This window comes from Numida meleagris, chromosome 4 (genome assembly GCF_002078875.1).
Source record: "Numida meleagris isolate 19003 breed g44 Domestic line chromosome 4, NumMel1.0, whole genome shotgun sequence".
Lineage (NCBI taxonomy): Eukaryota > Metazoa > Chordata > Aves > Galliformes > Numididae > Numida > Numida meleagris.
Window position 1 is genome coordinate 66,394,039 of NC_034412.1, and position 20,672 is coordinate 66,414,710.

Consider the following 20,672-nt stretch of genomic DNA (forward strand, 5'->3'; position numbering starts at 1 on the left):
ACAGAGTAGTGCAAGTATTTAACATTAATAAAGATAATGAACAGCAGTGTTGGTTCTGCCCTGACACATGCAATCAATTTTATGAAGCTGGCTTCTTCAGTCCTTTCTCCAGGCGCTTATTCAGGGCCCTGGGAAAGAGAAGTAATAAATACTTAAACGCTCCCAATACTTTGATGAATATTTAGCATTGTAGAATATGTGAATAATATGCAAACTTGAGAGTCAGAAAAATTTTTATAATCAGAGCGGTTGGTCACTAGGTTGTAGCTCTGGGATACAGGTGGAACTGAATGAAAGTAAGTGTTTGCCAAACTATCTGCCTATGTTTCAGAAAGCACTGAGAGTGCAAATGGAAAAGATCTGCTAGAACGTATCTGGTTCTCACCTTTGCATTCTGGAAAGCTGTGGCAGACCCAGTGACAAAGGGCATTGTCTTGGCTGGACTGTGCCAAGAGTGAGACAGCAGGAGGAATAGCTGTGAAGATGGCTGCCAAATGGCGATGTGGTTAAGGTCCTTTCTACTTCATTTGCTGCTGGGGGCTAAGCAGATGGTGCTGGCAGGTCTGAGGTGTGTTATGAGCATATCATCCAGGGCTGGGGAAATGTCCAGCTGCTGTGTTTCCTTCCAGCTTCTCCATCCTAAAAGCAAGAATACCGTTTTGAAAACAAGTCTGTTAAGTCCATGGCAGAAAAATGGAGGAAATAGAAACTGCTTTACTCAGTTGGATTCTTTCTTGAGGTTCTGAGAGGAGCTAGCCTATATCTGTCCTTTTTACTTTTCTTTCACTCCTAGTGAGAGAATGCTGTAGCAGTGGTTGTGGTCTGCTAAAAGATGCACAATTCCCACCTCTTCAGTTTCTGCCTGTGAAGTCTGTGTCTGCATCATCTGGAAATGCACTGAAGCCCCTCTGTTTAATAAAGCCTTGAGAGCACAGGTGATGCCTCCTATGAAATAAATAACCTCCCAGCTATGTCACCTAATACTTGGTAGCAGAGGAAAGAAGTGTTTTATTGTTGCTGCTGAATTCTGGCAGCAGCTGGCACAGAATCATCCAGCTCATGCACATAGGCTAGAAGGACAGCCCTGTCTTTGGGAAGGGCTCTCCACGCTGATCCCAGAGTAGTGCTCTCACTGGGACGTAAGTTTGTCTTCTTTATCAACAGTACTTGTCCATCAGAAACTACCCTGAAGTGCTCCATAAAGTTAGCCTTAACATTATAATTCTACTAGGACTTAGCTGGAATTTAATCTTCCTTTTGCAGATTTTAGTCCTTTCTAAATGAAATGGGGATGTGTCACCCATCCAAAAACAGCTAACATTAAAATGCAGACAAAGTTGGCTGTGTAGAAGGCACTTGGAAGCAATGTTAGGGTGAGAAATATATTATGATTATGCTTTAACATTAGATAAAAAAAAGTAAACTGAGTTTTCAAATAAACCCCTTAGCGTCAAAACCAACAAATGATTCAATAATGGAACACAGACTGATGGAATCACTTAAGAAAATATTGTTGTGCTCCTGAGATCAGAAAAACCAACGTAGGACACAGAATGTGATGTGACAGTATTTTGAATATGTTTCTGTGTCTTTGCAGTCTCTGTTAGCATACATGAAATTAAATTTTGTAGGAAGACCTGCGGGGCTTTTACTGTGATCCTGGTTTTTAATGGATATGATTTGTGGAAAGATCAGTAAGGTTTCCATTAGGTCAGGAAGTCACATGGAAAAGCTGATGAAATTATTGAAAAGCTCTCTCAATTAGGAAAATAGATACGTAGTTTTCTCTTTGACTTATCTAGATAAGATTTTCCACTTTGCACTATAGAGGTGTAGACTACTCTACAATAGGAATGAAAACCATTCCTTTCTGTTGAGTAGAGCACTTCTCATGATCACATTAGACTTTGTTTTTCTCAAAAATAGATACTTACGTTGCTTATGCTATCTCCCTTTTCCAGAATTGCAAATACTCCTCAGTAGTGATTGGTATGTGTTAACAAACTGGAAAGGCACGAGTTTGTCTGCAATTTCATTTAGAGAAATGAAGCTAAAGGGACATGGGAAAAAATGTTGCTTGTACGCCAGCAGTGCAAAGTCTTGCTCAGAGGTCTAGATCACAGAGAGGTTCTGATAGACTTGCTGAGCATCCCTGGGGACAACCAAAGTGGAAAAGCAGACTGTTAGCGTCTCAGACTGAATTCTGCAGAAACCGTCAAACCGGAGGACTAAGTGAGCAGGTAACTTGTGGGGCTACCAAAAAACAGAATTTAGCTGTAGTAAGGATTTTGTTAACACTAACCTGGAAATGAATATAGCAGGAGGCATTATCCAACATGTTTTTAAGTGCTTTGTTAAGATTTGATACTTTAGGGGAAGGAAATAGTTATAGGATTCTTTTCTCTGAAAACAAGTAGAAAATACTCAGTGAGGATGTCCAGACAGAAGACAGAGTTCATGAGAGTGGTCTAGGATGTGTTTGCGTATGTAAAGTTCTTACGATGAGTATGTGGAATAATAGTGGTAGATTTCAAAGGTGTGCTAATTTGCCTTGTCGTGTAGGAAAGATTTGAAATGTAGCAAGAGACCAACTCGAATAGGAGAATGAAGTCCGAAGAAAGTGGAAACTCTATCAGGTAACAGAGAGCAAACTCAGAAGTGTAGCAGAGGCACTTTAAGGTCATTATGAGAAAGCCTAGGTGCAAAATGAAATGCAGCTAGCAAGAGAAATAGCAAGTAATAAGAAATGTTTGTATAAGGCTAGTTTTCAGCAATTCATTGTCAAAATGGAAAGGCATATTGATTAGAGTTGCACAAGGGATTGTCCTTTTTCCTCTACTGTTCAGTACTCCGTTAGCAATTTAGATAATAGAAAGATTTTTCAAATTCCTCCCAGCTCCACGATCCAAAAAGGTGATTTTTGGCTGGCCATACTCTTATCCAAGTCCATGAAGTTTTGAAGTGTTCCGAGCTCACATTTATTTCCAGGTTTTCAAAGCTGTAGGTTTTACTTACTTTTAAGAAAGAACATTGTGTAGTACTCGAGTCAGTAATGAAGAAGAGAAATGCAACTGCAAATGGGCCCACATCCTCTTGGTTTTCGTTAATAGTGATGTTTAGAAACAATAGAGACTGCTACTTTAGGATGCATCGACCTTGAAAGATCCAGCCATTCATGTACCGACATGGATAGCAGCAGATCATTTTAAAAGCACTGCTTTACTTGCATCTGGGCTTTGCATTCCCTCACAACCTCTCTAGCAAGCTCGTATAGACTGTGACAGCTGTAACCACCGTTCGGCAACTTGTGATAATGGCATTCCAAAATAAATAACTGAAGTAAATCCATTCAGGCTTTGCATAACAGGGACAGCCTTGGAGCTGTTCAAAAACTTGGCCTTTTTTTGACAGTCTTTAGCTCAACACGAAGCTTAATTAAGACAGTTAAAATATGTAGCTGAAAGAAAGCTAAATGCTTACTTTTTAATCTTCAGCTTTTAATCTTAGGACTTAAAATATCAGTCTGTCGGAGCACTTCCAATTTCAATATTCCTATTGCATCTTGAAGTAAGCAAATTGTACTTGCTGACTCACACTTGCCCTTTTAATAGTCCCTTGTTAGCAGGTCTGTATGGACAACAACAACGTTTTTCCAACTTTTCCATAATACTGGTTTCTGTTAAAGCAAGTTCTTCCTCCTGACGGTGGCTTGAGACTCGTAAGAGATCCTAGTGTACAGCAAAGAGCCATTTTCAGGCAAACAGTCTCAAAAGACTTCAAAGTTCAGATCTGTATGGATATTGTATACCACACCCTAAATTCTACCATAGGAACATCATGCTGGCTGGGCTGTTACATTCAAGGTCCGTGACAAAGCGAATATAACACTCCTGTCCTGAAAGAAATGTGATCATTCAGGGTGGCATGGAAAGGTTTGCAAGTTCAGCCATGGCATTACTCTCATTCAGCTGTGTAAATTCCCATCCTGAAACAAGGAAGGACACTCGCTGCCTTTGGTCTTGCTGCCCCCATTTTCAGCTGCACGGCATTTCTGGGCACTGTGTTGCAGGATGCTTCTCATTAATTTGTATGTAATACATAATAATTATGCATAAACTAGGGTGAGTCTAGTTAAAGAATCTCCATCTATTCATCTTTTTTGTATCTCCTTTAGGAAGTGTAATAAGGGTCTAAACTTCTGAATGTTGTCCTGAATTCTCTAAGATTTAGCATTGTCAGAGAAGCCACTAAGCTGACCTTCAATCCTCTGAAACATTCAGGTTTAGAAGAAACATGTTAAGCGTATCTGTTCTGTTGGTTTTCTTTGAGTTACCAGGTTTCCTTTCAGCTGAGGAATATGTGTGCTGAATAAGAAAACAAGGAGGTACCAACTGTTTCCTCTACTTACCAGAAGTGGTCACCAAAACTTAACAAGGTTTATTTTTATGGCTCCACTCTCTGTCTCCCTTTTGACCTCTTTCTACTATGTATATGCATATTTCATGTTCACAAAGATGAACACCTTAAAAGAATTTGTCTGAAACAGTACTCTACTATAATTGTGGGAGAGATTACATCTAGGGCTCTGTTTGCTTGATTTTTCCTGCAGAGATCTTCTGTGTCACGCAAGAAGTACTGCGAAAGACCAGTTTTCTTCCCAGTTGAACAGTTACATTTAAGCACACACAGGCATAAATCTTTTGAAAACAAGTATTTTGGAAAGCTTCTAACTTCAGGGCATTTAGAGATATCCTGTTTCTGTGAAAGACAGGGGAACCAGCTAAACAATGGGGAAGCTCAGGTTGAATAAGGCTCTCTATTTGGGCACAGAAGACAAAGATTAATATTTTATTGCTGGGAGCAGATATAACTTAGTGAAGATCTAGGCAATATTCTCAGAGGAGAAAAAAAAACAAGTGAGGTAGGCATCTGATGCATTGTCTGATGTCACTGCTGCAAGACTGGTGTTCATGCGATGGCTGTGTAACAGAGCAGCAGGGAAGAAGGCATTCTCGCTTCCCCAGAAAAAAACAGTTTCTTCAATTTTTTTTCCCCTTTCACACTATGATATTAATTATAGAATCATAGAATGGTTTGGGTTGGAAGGGACCTTAAAGGCCATCTAGTTCCATCCCCCCCGTTCTCGGCAGGGTTGCCACCTACTAGATCAGGCTGCCCAGACCCCATCCAGCCTGGCCTTGAACATCTCTAGGTTGTTCATAGTAATGGTGTTAATTTAATGATAAACACAGTTTAAGGCCACTCTGTCCCAATGGCTGTAGCTGCCAGGAGTAACAGAATACTGGGAACAAACTTCTTGAGAGACTGGCACAGGACTGTGAGAATCAGTGTCTACACTATGTGGAAAGGTATCAGTCATCCCTCTTGACTTCACTGTCTCCTCATCTACTTATAATTAATCTTGCAGACTGAGTAGTGTATGGAGCATGCTGTTTCCATATACTCTTCTGGATTAATGTGTTAATATTTTGTGCATCAGAGTTCCTGAATAATTATTGAGGTCTCAATTGTGCCTGTGCAGGATAGGTTTGTGTTATGTTCTCACAGGAATCAAGGACCTGCTGGGTTCCTTGAAAAAAACAGTCATCTTTTAAGACTCCATTTTTTTTCCTGAAAATCAATGCTTAACAAGTGTGTTTTGTATGTTTTAAGTCAACAGAAGTGTCTGTAGTTGCATTACGAGTCTGCTCTTAGTTGCTATGGGTGAGCCCAAGTTTGTACCTCTTCTACCTGAAGAACTACACTCATAACATTTTAGAGAACCAATTGTTCTGACCCTTGAGAGCCAAATTTTGAATATAATAGCTTTCTAGAGGAAAAAGAAACAGTGCTTTGCCTCATTTGGGCATTGAGGTGAAAATGCTAATGTACTTTACAATTCTGTTTCTGGTTTTTCAGTGCAAGTGTGGCTTTTGGTACCAACCATTAGGATTCGGGAGCTGTTTGTAATGAGGTCTCCAGAGATTTCTTGTACTCTGTGTACCCTCTAGCTATTCAGTAATGTCCTGTAGACTTTCTGTTTTTCTGCTACTGATCTTTCTCATTACCAGTGAGTGCTCTGTAGCTGGGAATAGAGCTGAGAACTGTCTGGATCGCCCTGTGCAGTGCTGAGCAGGGATGATTTAGCTTGAATCCTTCCTTGGGTATCGCTTCATGGCAGTACTTTGTGTCCTTTACGTGTACCCAAATACACGCATTCTTTCTGTCTGCACTACGTACCTGTACTACTGCAGTAGTTGTGAATGCATTATGTTTCAGTCTCCTGTTCACCCTTAGTAAAATGTTAAGTTTTTTTGACAGAACCAAAAGAAGAAAACGTGGCTGTTTCTCTCAGAATAGTGGTTTCTTCATTGACCTTATATGGCTTTGTTTAGGAATGATGTCACCAAAAAAATGCCCTACTCTGTTTTGATTTGTAGATTAAAACAACAGGTGATTTCACCAGCCATGAGGAAGACGTGGAATATGAAGACACTTACGTGCTTATGGTAGGCATGGAAGCTCAACCAGCCATGAGTAAGTCATGTTGTGAGACACCTTTCTCAGTAGCAAATCATGTCCTGCATTGGGTGGGATTATTGATAAACACAGGGGCCAAATTATTTCAATACTTTTAATTTCCATGTTATTGCTACTTCTGGGGAAGACAGGTGTCCTAGGAGATGGGAGAAGGCAAGAGAGGGATTCAGTAGTAATGACAGTCGTCACTCAGTGAGACAATCACAGTGCAATCAGCGTTCCTGGTAAATTCTACAAATTTGTGGTCTCTGCTTCACATCTTGAAAACAGCTGAATTCTCCAGGTTCTCAGAGAACTTTTATGTAAGAAAAGACACTGCCTACAGGTGTGGGCAACTCCTTCGTGGAGGCACAGATAGTAGATGTTTCTCATCTTGATCTTCATACATCTAAACAGATTGATCATGAGTTTGTTGCTAATCTGTGTGATCATTTGTATTGACCTTGAAAAGTACAGAGTTGCTTGTTTGCATTTGCTGATGACAGTTTCTCGTAGTTAGATATATTTTTGCAGTATCATGGATTTACGAAGCTAAACTTTATCTTGTTTTTGTCTTATCTGTTTGTTGGCAGTTGTATCTTTCCATCTCATATTCTGTATATAAATGGTGTTTCTTATTTGCTATGTTTAAGCCTGCTGCTTTGGCATGTCTACATATATAATAAACACTGAAAATGTGAGTTAGAAATCTGTTTAGCTCTGATACGTTTCCACTGTCTCTATCATGTTTCCATTTGTCTCTATCACATTTCCTCCGTATATGGGAGTGCCTCAGGGTGGACGCATGGAAAAAGAATGTAAATTATAACAGGTGGCCATGTTAGTCAACTACATGCCCTAATCTCCCACTTTAATCAGTGGTGAAATAAAGACCTCCCCAAGGGGTAACACAGAATGGAAAGGGCTCTGTAATACCAGCTCTGCACTGACTGTAATTCTGCTGACAGGTCTGTATGGTTTACTTGTTATGTCACTTAGATTGACTACCCAAATCTTGATGCTGCATGTAGTGTTGAAAATTCATCCTTTCACATACCTGTGGTCCAGGGCCCCTGAAAACCTAGAAGCCCCACTAAATGTCCACAGAAGTGGAAATGTCTCCCAGGGGCAGTACTTGTTTCATTTTACAGAAATTTTAAAAAGCACCCAAAATCTGTTGTAGGAAAACAAGTCACACCGTTGTGTGAGCTATGGCTTTGTTCTACTATGCAGTGCACTGTGCTGCACTGAAAATCAAGCAATACAAATTACGGAGGCAAGGTAAGTGTGTGTGATCTCATTCTGACAACTCCAGAAAAGTTTAGCATACTGTGTGCACAAAGATGTTGTGCACCAGAGTAGCAAGATATAATAAAAACTTCCACTGTTGATTTGGTAAATATTTTAAAAGCTGATTACTGGTGGCATGTATTTGACAGTCTTTCTACTGCATTAGTTCATAAAAGTTTTATTAGCCATTGTGATGCTTCTGTGGGAATCCTTGAAACAGGAAATGTTTCAAGATAGTAAATGTTAAATGAAATAATGCATTCTTTAACATTACAAGTTGAGCAGAACCCAGGAGGTGAACATGGAATTGGATCAAAATGTCAACAAGAAGCTGAGGTGGATAAGGAAGAGAAAGATGATGTAGAAGACAGCGGAGAGGAAACTGAAGAGGAAGATTCCTACACCTTTGTCAACAGTCCTGACAATTTGTATGCCAGCATACCTGAATGTGATTATGAAGAAAACAGCAGAGAATACTTTTCCTACAAGGGACCGCCCCCACCTCCTCCTCGAAATCTGCCTGGCACCCTGAGACAGGATGAGCTGCACCATTTGTCACAAGGTACAATCTTGGGAGGAAAGTAACCACGGATACAAACATGAGTGCAAACAGATTAAGTGCTGCTGTAGAGATTATGTACGATCACTTCTAATAGTAGTAGTTAGGCAGTATGACCCTAATTCTGCAGTGCAAATGTGCCTATGAAATTTGCTGCATCAAGGTCTGACCAGGTAGGTCAGCTAGTACTGTGGTGTGGGCTGCTGGGTTCAGGTTTCAGCTCTTCCTCACTCTGCACATCTCAGAAAGGTGCTAAATAACACGAGATGCTGGATTTACAATAGAGTTCTGAGATAAAACAGTAAATGTGTATTTTTTCTCAAATGTATTTAAATATTTACATTTAAAAATATTAAATGCTATCTTGACTGAATGCAGTTTGTAATTTCACGGATAGAATACAGAAATGACTTTGTGGAGAGAAAGAAGTAACACAGTACTTTATTTCATTTTACCCAATGTTGTGATTAGAAATAAAACACTATATTGTGTTACAAACAGAAAAGAGAGGGAGAAATCGTGGCCTTTAATGAAATGCCTTGATTCTCTTTTTTTTTAAAAATATTTCAGCCCGAGTGTAAAAATCTAAGATGTTTAGTTATAGTTTGATTCAGGTATGAGAAGCACAAAATACGATTTGCATCTATTTCAGAAAGAGTGATTATCTTGGGTTTTTTTTAAGCATGCAAAAGAATTCAAGCTTAAATAGCAGTCTTAAAAAATCATGTAGGAAAAAATCTTGTCACAGACTGTACCTATAAGCATGTGCACAAACTCTGTTTTTAAATGCGGCATAACCCAATAGAATCCTAAATTACTATAAAGAAGGGCTTTGATGTCCACGTTAAGTACACAGAGATAGCTTTTTAGCTTTATAGCCTGCTTGAGGTTGGTTTTTCTCCTGTTTCCTGCCTTGAAGGAAAAAGCTGGCTTATGCAGGAAGTTGCAGATTCCAAAATAAAGAGAAACAGAATAGAATTGCTACTGCAGATACATTTTGCTTGCTATGCAATACTCAACTGTAGCTATATATGTGCACAAATGTGGGGGCAAGTTTGACACACAGGATTTGTTAGTGCAAGCTCAATATAAATGCCTATCTTGGGATAGCTCTCATGTGGCAACACCATTAAGTAGTGATGCACTGCTCTCTGCCAAATGCCAGTTTCTGTCTACATATCTGTATATGGATACCAGCAGGGAAAGCTGCTCTGCTGTGTAGTGTCCTATGCTGAGTCTTGTGCTGATAAGGCCTAGAAACACATCTGCATGACTTGTTCAGTTAAGACATGCTGTTAAGACGTGCTGTGAATTTTCCTGAAGTGTTAGGCTTGGTTTCATTTCGTTTCATTTTGGGTTGTGAGGATGGGGGTAACAGAATCCCTCTAAACTGGGATGATACTCGCTTTCAAAGAAGAGCACCGATGAGTCATTGCTGCGTATTTTTAGTCAGCCACTTTCTTTAGCTATTGCTGTGGAAGACCTAAACGGCAAGTCCCCTCTTTCTGAAGTCTTTTTTTGGCAGTGGCATGAGAGTGCCCCCTGTGGGGGTTAAAAGAAAGAAAATCCTACAGAGAAAGAAACAGAACTTTCATAGAGGCATGCAAACAAAATATTTTTCATATTAAATGTGGTAGCTGTAATATTCGTGTTTTTTTTAAATATATCAGAACCAAAATACACAGTATATATTAATATGTATTAATAGTACAAGCTGTTTTTAAGGGATACATCGCATTCATAAATGTATCACGCTTGTAGGCATTGTTAAGCTTCTCTGAACCCATAAACAGATAAAACAATTATTTAAATAGAAACCAAACAATTTAAAATTGTGGTAGTGACCACAGCCTAGTTTAGCAGATACGCATGTACACAGTTCAGTACAACACTAGGAAAACGTGGCTCACTACAGTAGGTCTGCTGTTTGCGCAGGAAGGATGGGTTAGCACAGGGGACATACAAACCTGTATGGAATCAGCAGTTTCTTTAACAGCTTCTTAATTCTTAACATTTGTGGGAGTTTTAAATACAAATAAATCCAAACAAACCCAGGTATGAGAAAACTTATCAGTTCCTAAAAGGAACTGATAGCTGTAAAATGCAAAAGCTGAAGGACAGCAAGTTCTTTTTAGATGTACTCTTAAATGTGGGGAGAGACCCAGGGAGGTCAGTTGGGTGTGGAGTGTTGGATAGTCTAAGCATAAATTATAAGAGATCATAAATTTCATTTATCCTTTAGAGAACTTTATAATTTTTTTTAACCTTTCCCTATAGTACCTCTTTATAAAATCCTCAAAAATAAATGGGACGTTGAAAATGCTGGAAAGACAAAACCCAATGTTTTCCAGAATAGTTTCCATTCTTAAGTTACTGTTGCAGCAGTGATTTCCCAAAGTGCCAAGGGCCACAAGGACTCCTTACTTGGCTTCACCAGTAACTAAGGTGTTCCTATGACTCTTGTGGGAGCAACTGCGGCATGCAGCATTACTCTTAAAAAAGATTTATTTTGGAGCTAATATATTAGCATCTAATTTTGATAATCGGATGTGAAATCATGAGAAGGCCCTGGAGTTGAAACTATTCCTTTTGGATATCCTTTCTACTGACTTAGATGATGAAGCCTATGAAAACTGGGGTACCTTAGTTTAAAAGTGAAATTAGGACTACAAGGTACATTAAGAAAATCTGAAGCATAAGTTAAGTCTTAATATCCTTTCTTTACCATCTATGGAACACAATTTTTCACTTTTTCAGAGAGGAATTTTGTAAAGGAGAAAAGTGAAACAGAACATGGACTGAAGACAGCATGCTACAGAGAAGACCAAGATACCGGTGAGGAAGATGACGAAGAGGACCACCCATACACTTTTGTGAAATTTGATGAATCTCTGTATGATTTGATACTGGATGAGGAAGATGAGGAGAAAAGGAAAGAACGCAGATCGTTTATCGTGAACAGGCCGCCCGCTCCTGCCCCTCGTCCCGAATGTTCAGGAGTCAGAAATGAGAACACTCCATATATAGTACAAGGTTAGTGCTTGCTTTTTTGTGAGTATTTGCCAATAGAACTTGGACATCTGTTCTTTTTTTATGAATAATATTCTTTCTAAAAGACTAAGATCCTTGTTCAGTTATTTTCAAACCAGCAAATCAGTTGATTCAGTCTACCTATTCGCATCCTTCAAATGAGCTGAGAACATGTCTGACTAATGATACTTTTCAATTTGCATCAAAGATAACATCACTTTTTTGGTTCAATTTTACTAAAATTATGACAAAGTGATGGAAGATTAAGAATCACTGGGCTAGATGTGAGTGTGGCTGTTTTAACAATGTAATACAGAGCATAGTATTTGAGTGGCTTTTCCTTTCAGTGTCTTTATCAAATTGTTTTGCCTTAATTCTGAGAGATGTTAGCCGTATTCTGTTTTCCTGATGTGAACAGTAGAGAGAAATGCCTGTGTGAGGACAGGCATTTCAAATACCCTTATTCCAATGCTAGAAATTACCATGTGAGGAAGGATTGTGTCCTTTTACCATTTCTGTGAAAAGTGGTGGAACTTCATGGAAATGCAATGCCATCTTCAGACTGAAGCCAAATTTTAAAGGAACAGAAGTTCTTGCGAACTTTCAGGGATCTCTGTATAAGCCCCAAAAGACATGATGTTTGCGCTTCCAGTCTTCTCTCTAAAGGAACCTTCAGGTTGTGTAAGAACATGCATAAGAACAAATGATAGAAAAATGGCTTTGAGAAGGAAACCAGAAGCTTACTTACTCTATCCAGTGAATGTTTTGCATTAAGACAGGACTAGTACTACCCAAATCGTCCTATCTCAGAGAGGAGCACCTCCTTTGTCATTCCTGTTTCAGTCGGAGATGTATTTTATTCTTCCTAGCTTACTTCAGGCTGTATAACTCCAGGTGAGGGCCGGAATGTGTGGGTTCATGTCTTCGTCATTTAGTTGCTCTTTCTTCACCATGTATGGGAGGTGGAAAGACGAATCATTAGAGTAGATTTAGAGAGTAATGCAAGAATGGATGTGTACAGGGGGCCTGTTAAATTAGAAATGTCTTGAAATATCTGCCTTTACTGCGATGATTAGAGCAGTGTCTCAAATGTTGGTCCTCCATCATAAACATTCCAGTGACTTAAAAACTCATACTGTGAAGATGCCTTATTTGGAAGGTTGCTTTTACTGTCTTCTATTGCGCTGAAGTGTTCATGCTTTGTCTACCCTAACTGTTCACTAAGGAAGAGGCTTTCAGCGCAACTGCTTTGATGGGACTATAGTTCTTTTACACCATATATAAACCTGGGGTAGTTTTTATAAGCAAGTAGTGGGGGACAAATAATTTTCCCATTGTTCTGTGAAATCAGCTTCTGTCTCAAGTTCATTTATCTGCCCCAGAAATGAGAAAATTGAAAACACTTCACTTGGCCACTTAGGCCTCTGCTTCCCCTGGCAGTCACACTGCTTTCAGCATGGGGGTTTCTCGCTCTCCTATTTTGTGCAGGCATTCCTGAAACGGTGAAATATTAGACAGAAGTGACAGAAATTCAGCTGGAAGATTTCTCTTGCTACCTGTATAGTCAGTGTTTGTCCTTTCCAACAGCGGTTAAAGAGTTATTCATCCAGTCTAGCAATATCCCTGTCTCTGGTTTAATATATTAAAGCTGCTTATAATCAGAACAGAAAAGATTGTTTCAGCAGTAAGAACTGGAACATTTTATTCAAATCCATCACTAAAATCTGCATGTGTTTGCATCCATTGCTCTATAATTTAATCTAACTGATGTAAAATAAAACTGCTCTGGCTAGTGCATATAGGCATTTTTCATCTCTCGAACAGATGATGGTTTCAGATTTTGTTTTAATATATTATGTTAAAAAGAGCATTACTGAAGATGCAAAGTCAAATAATGAAAAAGTTATAAGTTAAGGTCATTTAGTAGTTTTACTTCTTTCTCCCTGCCACAAACATTAGAATACAATCCTTAAATATGTAACTGCCTGCTGCTGTTTATCCAGGCATTTTGTTTCATATGGTATTTAAAGTGGGTGAGCATAAGATGCAAAACTCGTCAGTGTTTTTCATTCTCATTTTTGATTAAAATGTGATCCCTGCCTGCCCTCGGTGCAATGTGTTGTTTCAGGTGCTCTTGTGATACACTGTTTGATTTGTTCCATATCCACTGAACTTTTGGACTCCCAGTATGAAGTAACTAGGATGCCATGCTTCAGATAAACACTGTTCTACAGTACTTTCCTCACTCAAAGCAGAGATCCTGTTGTTTTCAGTGGCTGCTATGAGTGGTCAGAACTTCACATTCATTAGCATGTCTAATCCTGAGTCAGCATCCTGGTATCAGAGGCTCGTGAGCCTGTGCTAGTTTCAGTGACTTGTATGGAGTTACACTGGTGAAGAGAGAAGTTCCACAGAGCAGCTTTTAGTTGCTCAGGCATCCTTCCCCACTCTGTATTCCATCTCCATACACTAAATACCTTTTAAATTCTAAAACATAATATTTCTTTAAGAAACAGTTCATCTTCACTACACAGTTTTGGTTGATCTTCAGAACCATTGCCCTCTGGTATTCAGTAAGACACGAGTTCTGCAGGAAAAATGGGATTACAGAATGGATCACAGAACAGCTGTTCCAAGGCTGCACAGTCACCTATAGCTTGATCCTCATGTGCTCTGGAAGTTTGTAGAGGGAACAAGCTTTGAGCTCCATGACTTACAGGGGCTGTTGCGATAATGCTCTGCAGAGCTGCAAGGGGAGGATTTCTTTCTGTCTTTGTTGCATCCATAGAGGGGATGGAAAACTATGGGCTTGTTTATGGACAAAAAAAATAGTGTAAGCATTGCATAACAAAAATGTCTCAGTGACTTCTGGATTGCCTTTTGGGGCTTCTGTTTTAATTTAGTTTTTCTGTCAATCAGAACGAAGCAAGTGGCTGAATTCCCATGACAGCTTTCAGAACACGCTGAAGTCCGTGAAGTTATGAAAGAGCATCTTCTTCTTTAAGCAAAAGCAGCAGTGTTTCTATGAGAATAGCAACAAAGAGAGCTAGCAAATAGCCCTCTTTGTAATTAGAAGTAGCTTTCAAATACATGGATGCACAAGCTTGCACTAGGCAAAAACCCTGCTCTGTGTAGATTACCACTTGGTACTGTGTAAATTAGGAGAGTGGAACTGTTGATTAATGGAGAGCAGAGCTTCATAAGCCCTTTTTATAGTCTCTTTTGAAGCGGGATCTACACTTTGAAACCTAGGCAGTATATGCTCAGTGCTGCAAGTTGTCCTAACTGAGCTACTGCAATTTATAGTTTGAACAGCTGACGTGGGTTTGCTGACATATAAATCTGGGGAATATGAGTGAGTTTAAAGATTTAAAACATAAGCGTTCTAGTAAGTTTGAGTTGGTTTCATTTATTCCATTTTCAAATTTTAATGAATGTGCAAATTTTTGTAGTGGTCACTGCTAAGCATACTGCATTTGTTGTTTAATGTAGACCACTGCAAGGATTTTGTCTTATTTGAGGAAGGCTCCTTAGCCAACGAAGCTGCAAATTGGTGCCAAATAAATAGCTGTCCAGATGGTGTGCGCTCTTCATGCGCTCCCTTTCCATTCCTCAAGTGCTTAGTATTCCTTTGTAGGTTATTTCAGTGTTGGGTTTGTTTTTTTGATGGTGTGCTGCCAAAACAACTGTTAAATAAATGTATGAAGGTGTTGTGTTTTCAGTTTACAGTGAAATATAAATACTCCATATTGGATACCACATTGACTGAGTGGGAAACCAAAGCCCCCAGTACATTCTCAGGACAGGGTATGAGTGGTACAGCACTGTCATGGCAGGATCATTTATGTCATGTCAGAGAGCACCAGGACTAGAGGGATTCTCCACACCCTGGACTCCTGTCCTACAGCATTGGAACAGGCTGCCCAGGGAGGTGGTAGAGTCACCATCCCTGGAAAGCGTTCAAGAAACATGGAGATGTGGCACTGAGAGACATAGTTAATGGGCATTATTGGTGGTAGGTGGACAGTTGGAATGCATTGGATGCATTCCTCTCATGAATCCCTGGAGGAATGCATCTTTCCTCTGTGCAGTGGAAACATTTTACTATATAAAGATAGCTGTCTACGGAACTTCACACCAGGGTTAAAGAAGCAGAGAAAATATTTCCCATTTACTCTTCTAGTAGAAAGTAACATTTCAGTTGCTCATCAAAATCACAAGGTATGCAGAAAAAGTATGAGGCAGTGAATATTTTCAGGGAGGCAAAATATTTAATGTCCAGAATAGACGAACCCAATTGTAATGAGGAAGAAAATCCAAAATGGAATTGTTAGTGTCTTGGAAAATTATCAGGCTGATTACTGGGAACTACAACGATCACATCCTGAGTTAAAAATTCTTATTATGAAGATGGTTTAAATGCTCTGAAGCGGGTGTTCCCAAACTGAAGCCTTGGAGCACATACAAACTGCAAAACCTTTATGTCCCACAGAGGGATTTTTTTTTAGTATTTTCCTCTGATGGAGTTAAAATACTGCACTGCAGATGAATTTCATTATGTATCCCCAACCAAAGAAATGTTTATCCATGGAAAGGAAATACTAGGAACTGCTGTTCAGCTACCTTAGAACACCTTGTAGAGATCTGACTAGGAACTGGTCTGCCATGTTGATTCTGACAGATTTTTTGCTGTCTTAACTTCGGTAGATTATAACGTGCACTGAATAAGGCCAGCAGAGAGAAAACAGTTTTAGGAAGCAGCCCAGCTGAAAAGCAACCCATTCTAAATGGCATGGTTTAGGTCAAACCAGATAGTCTTTCCCTTTTTGCTTTTCTCTTCTGAAATGCGACTGCAGAAATATATTCATGTTTTACGCAGTGGAACAAATATTCTTGAGAATATTGCTAGAGTCCTTCCACTTTCCACACTAAGCTAAGTTTAACTGATGACGAGAACAACAGCGTGAGGTGCAGCAGGTTCGCTGACACTGTTCTTCTAACTCACCCCTTACCCTTTCCATAAAAGCAGTTCCAGTACTACTTTGGTTGTCTTACTTCAGTGTAGGGGAAAAATGGTCTCTGTGCAGCATCCTGTAGTCCCTCCTGATCAAGGTTGCTGTGATTCCAGCAGCTCTGAGCTTGCATTTGGCAGCTTTGGAATCTGACTGCAGATTGGAATGAAAATTGCTGGTGAGTGTGGTTGGTTTTGCATTGTTTTTGCATTGTCATTACATTGGAATTCTTTTCAAAGTCATTTTACTTTTCATCTGGGAAAATGGGAGTTTATCAGCCCTGACTCACTGACTCGCTGTGCAAAGCTGAGGCTGACAACAGCCCATGGAGTTGTGGTGAGCAGCTGATGCTGGAATTGTAACTCAGGCCACATGCGTTGGCCTGCAAGTACTGGAGCAACATGGCAGTGTGGTGTTCCCATGAGTGTCCTTGATATTGCTTAGTCTTCATCCTGATGAAGTGACTGTTGTGTGCTGTCAGAAATGTCCTAAGAGTGTCTGACAGTATGTTTAGAACAAACCAGTTTCTGTACCAGTGCAGATGTAGTCACAGGTTTTCCCATGGTGGCACAGTCAAAACCAGCTAGGCTTTCCCCTTCTGGTGATGTGAGCTCATTCAGACACCATTGCCACCATGGGGCAGCTTCTGGGCCTTGAGCCACCTCCACTACCTTGCACAGCGCACACCCCTTCTCCACAGTGCCTGAACCGGGCTAGGCCGAGGCACAGGGCGTGCTGCTGCACTTCTGTTCAGCGCTCAGCTGTGTTGCCTTGGAAAAATAAAAAAAGGCCACACTGCTTATAGTGTCTCATTTCCTTAGCTGATTTCATATTATGAATCACCACAATTTTTGTTTTAATCTTGAATATGAAATATTTTGTGTAGACTTTAGGAATGGTCCTTAATTATCTCTGAGCATTGCATCTCCAGGGCTCCCCCTGAGCGATGCTCCATGTGTAAGCAAACAAAACTGGCTAAAGGAAAATGAGATCTAAAAAGATGTGAACAAACATCTGCATAGTTCTCATATCCTGAATAAAATCATCCTACTATATTCTTTCCTTGCTATTCCCTGTGTATTTGTCATCCTTCACTGTGCTACATTTAATTTACAATCCATACCAAAAAAAAATTTGCGAGCTTTATTTGCCTTGGTGTATGCGCACGCAGTTGAACTGTTTAAATATTGTGGCAGGGGGAGATGGTAGGCAACGATAGGAGTCTCTCACTGCGGCACATCCCAACTAGCTTACTAACTGACTGCAGTTTGCAGCTGAGTTGAGATGTGTTAATAAGTGCAACCCTAGTGTATTAATTAATTTGCCTTGTGTTTCTATAAAGATTTGGTTCCCCCAGGATTTTAATTTTGAATGTCTCCAAAACGGGGCGGTAGATAATTCTGTTTGGAACACCAGCTCAACGAAGCTGATGAATAACTGCATCATTAATTTTCCTAAGCAAACTGAATTCGAATTAATGGTGGTTAGTGGTTATTTTGCTGTCTCTTCTCCTTTGCATTCATTCTGCCAAAAGCGTTGAGGTAAGTAGCATCAGGGTGATGGTCTGATTAGCTCACACGTTCTTCTGGAGGATCAGTTCATCAGTCAAGCTTTACTCGAATCGCCAGTGTAAGGTGCAAAACTGCTGTGTGTTTTTTACAAGTAATGTGGCTTCGTAGCGTAGACAGGTGAAGGAAAATCTAGATGACAAACCATATCAGTGCTTCTTACTGATACAAGCTGTCCACTCTCGTAATGTAACTTTTTCCACGTTTTGATTGCCTGTGTTTTTAATTGTATCACTTCTTATTGGCCCATCATCAAGCAATTTTTGAAATGTCATTGTGCAGGTATAATTCCTAACCATCCCAACTTTGTGTTAGAATCTCAGCTCATTCTGAATATCAAATTCATGTTCTATTTATCAAAGTATGGCTATTGTAAACATTTACATTCTCTCTTTCTAGACACTTTCTACTCGTGACAGCTCTCGTAAAGTTGTGTATCATTCTGTAGCAAGCGGAGTATTTCGTGAAACAAGAGACTTAGATTTTAAATATTTCAATTTTCTACTTAGGGCATACAAAGAAGTTCATCTGTGTTGTGTAGCAACCAAAGAGAGGGATATTTAGTTCATAGCATTTGACCTGTACAGGTACTTCAGCCAGGCACAGTGTGATTACGAATTGAAAAGGACTCCCTTTATGATCTTACAGATGCTATTGAAGATGCATGTTATAATAGCGGCACTGCAATTTTTCAGTTGGATTATCTATGGCAGAGAGGCTCTGAAAATATTTTTCAGTTGAACAGCTGTGGCATTCTGACACCTAAAAAAAAATGCTATATTGATTATATAGTGGATATTCCTTCAGTAAAACTATGTTTTCCACAAGGACAGAACATATCTCTGTACAAAGTGACCTGTTTATTTCATTCTGCTGAGTTCCAGCAGTAATTAAAATGTGAGAATGAAAGAGTGAATCACTTGAGTCTTCCCTAACCCTGTGGCAGTCATGCAGCAGCGTGTGTTCATCTTTCCAGGCATTCCAGATGAAGGAATAATTTGTTTTCATTTACTTCACCCACACTGAGTACTTGCTGCCAACTAAAATCATTTCAGCAAGATGCAACACATAAAGTGGCTTTAACAGTTTTACTTCGAAAAACTAGAAGAATAATTCCATTTCTGATTACTCCAACACTGCAAAACTCAGCAGAAATTTCATAGCCTATTAATTAGAGTACTTTCCAATCAAGGAACATTGTTGAGGGCATCCCTCCTCCTCCTTACGCAGTGAAATTCTGGCTGCCTGCATCACCTCAGTGTTCAGGTACTTCCACGTCCTCTCTTCAGAGAAGACGCTATTTCAAGAAACACTGTGACCACATTTAGGAGGATTCTTTGGTAATTACAGAGAGGAGTATTACGAATGTTAGAATATATCAGTGTTAGGCTGACGTTAGAGATGTAACATCAACAGATTGGACTGCCTGGATAGTTGTTTTACCCTATCCATTTAACCTGTCTGATAACATTTTCAGGAACATCGAGTCCCCAGCTGTTTTCATTCATCATCTCCTCCTAAACTGGCATACTCAGGACTCCTGCTGTGTAGAAAACACCCTCTCAGGAGCTGTTCCTTCCTCACCTCTCTATACAGCATGTGCAGAGTTTAAAAGTCACCATGCCCTTGATGCTCCATTTCACAAGTTTCCTGAGAGAAACTGCTGCACCGTATGTGGCAGCCTGAGCAGGCAGACAAGGAGCAAACTGAGGACACCGGGTTTCCTTGGTCTGCACGAGCAAGGAGCCTGGACTGCAGGATACCGCACACAGCATGCTGCTTGTGCACAGCTCCGTTGTACCTTGCCTTGGTCCCAAAGCAAAGATTTGTTCCATTGAAATGGCCACGTGCTGCTTTGTAGCAATGTCAGTAAGTTGACTTCTCTGCAAAGTACTGTTTTAGATTATCAGGGGTGTTTCACTAAAATCAGAACTAAGAACTAATTGGAATTATGAGGGAAATGCGTCTATGGCAGTAGTTAAGTTAGAAGCCATCTGGGGTTTACATATGCTGCCAGCAGAAGTTTACAGGGCACAGGTTGGCTGTACTCTAGGCACCTCACAACAATGGAGTGATGGGCAAGAATAATGAAAAAAGCAGCCAGGACTTGCTGTTCTTGGAGCTTGTATTAGCTAGAGAAAAGTATGCCTATATTCTGACTTAAGCACTGTCATTATTCTTAGCTGGTACTAGTGGTTTTGCTGCCTTAGATTTCCCCCAAAATAAGATACAGGCTATAGCAGTAGTCTGTACCATGTGAAGAACTCTGAGATTGAGCTGTGTTGTTGGTTTTTTTCTAAACAAGTAATGTCAATACAATAAGTCTATTTTATGTTATTCAAAGCTCTTGTCCTGATCTCTGTAATACCAGTGATCCTACCACTCTGTGCAACAGAACAGTTTTTCAAGTAATTAACATTAGTGTGACAAGTGGGTTGAGAAATACTTTTAGGCTAGAATAAGATGTATTCCAGCCTGTTTCCGTGAGCCTCTGTCCTCCTTTCAGAATTCATGTCTTTTATTATCATTTCTGACTAACTTCCTTATGTTCTTAACTTTGCAGTGTTTCAGCAAAAAGCCACTCCAATGCCCAGTGACTACAACAAGATGTACTGCGATGCCAGGAAGCACGGTACAGAATTCAATTTAGCTCTTTAACTTCTTTGGTGTTTTTCAGTAGAACTACTAGAGAAT

At 39.8% G+C, this 20,672-nt stretch overlaps 1 protein-coding gene across 3 annotated transcripts in view; it reads left to right on the forward strand.

Moving 5' to 3' along the window:
• The window catches only part of BANK1 (B-cell scaffold protein with ankyrin repeats 1), a 142,118-nt gene that overhangs the window by 110,165 nt on the left and 11,281 nt on the right, over positions 1-20,672 (forward strand). For all 3 annotated transcript variants that reach the window (XM_021396059.1, XM_021396058.1, XM_021396060.1), the window contains exons 8-11: positions 6,441-6,537; positions 8,087-8,371; positions 11,126-11,401; positions 20,542-20,610. In XM_021396059.1, coding sequence (XP_021251734.1) covers positions 6,441-6,537; positions 8,087-8,371; positions 11,126-11,401; positions 20,542-20,610 — 727 coding nt within the window. The remainder of the gene's footprint in view (positions 1-6,440; positions 6,538-8,086; positions 8,372-11,125; positions 11,402-20,541; positions 20,611-20,672) is intronic.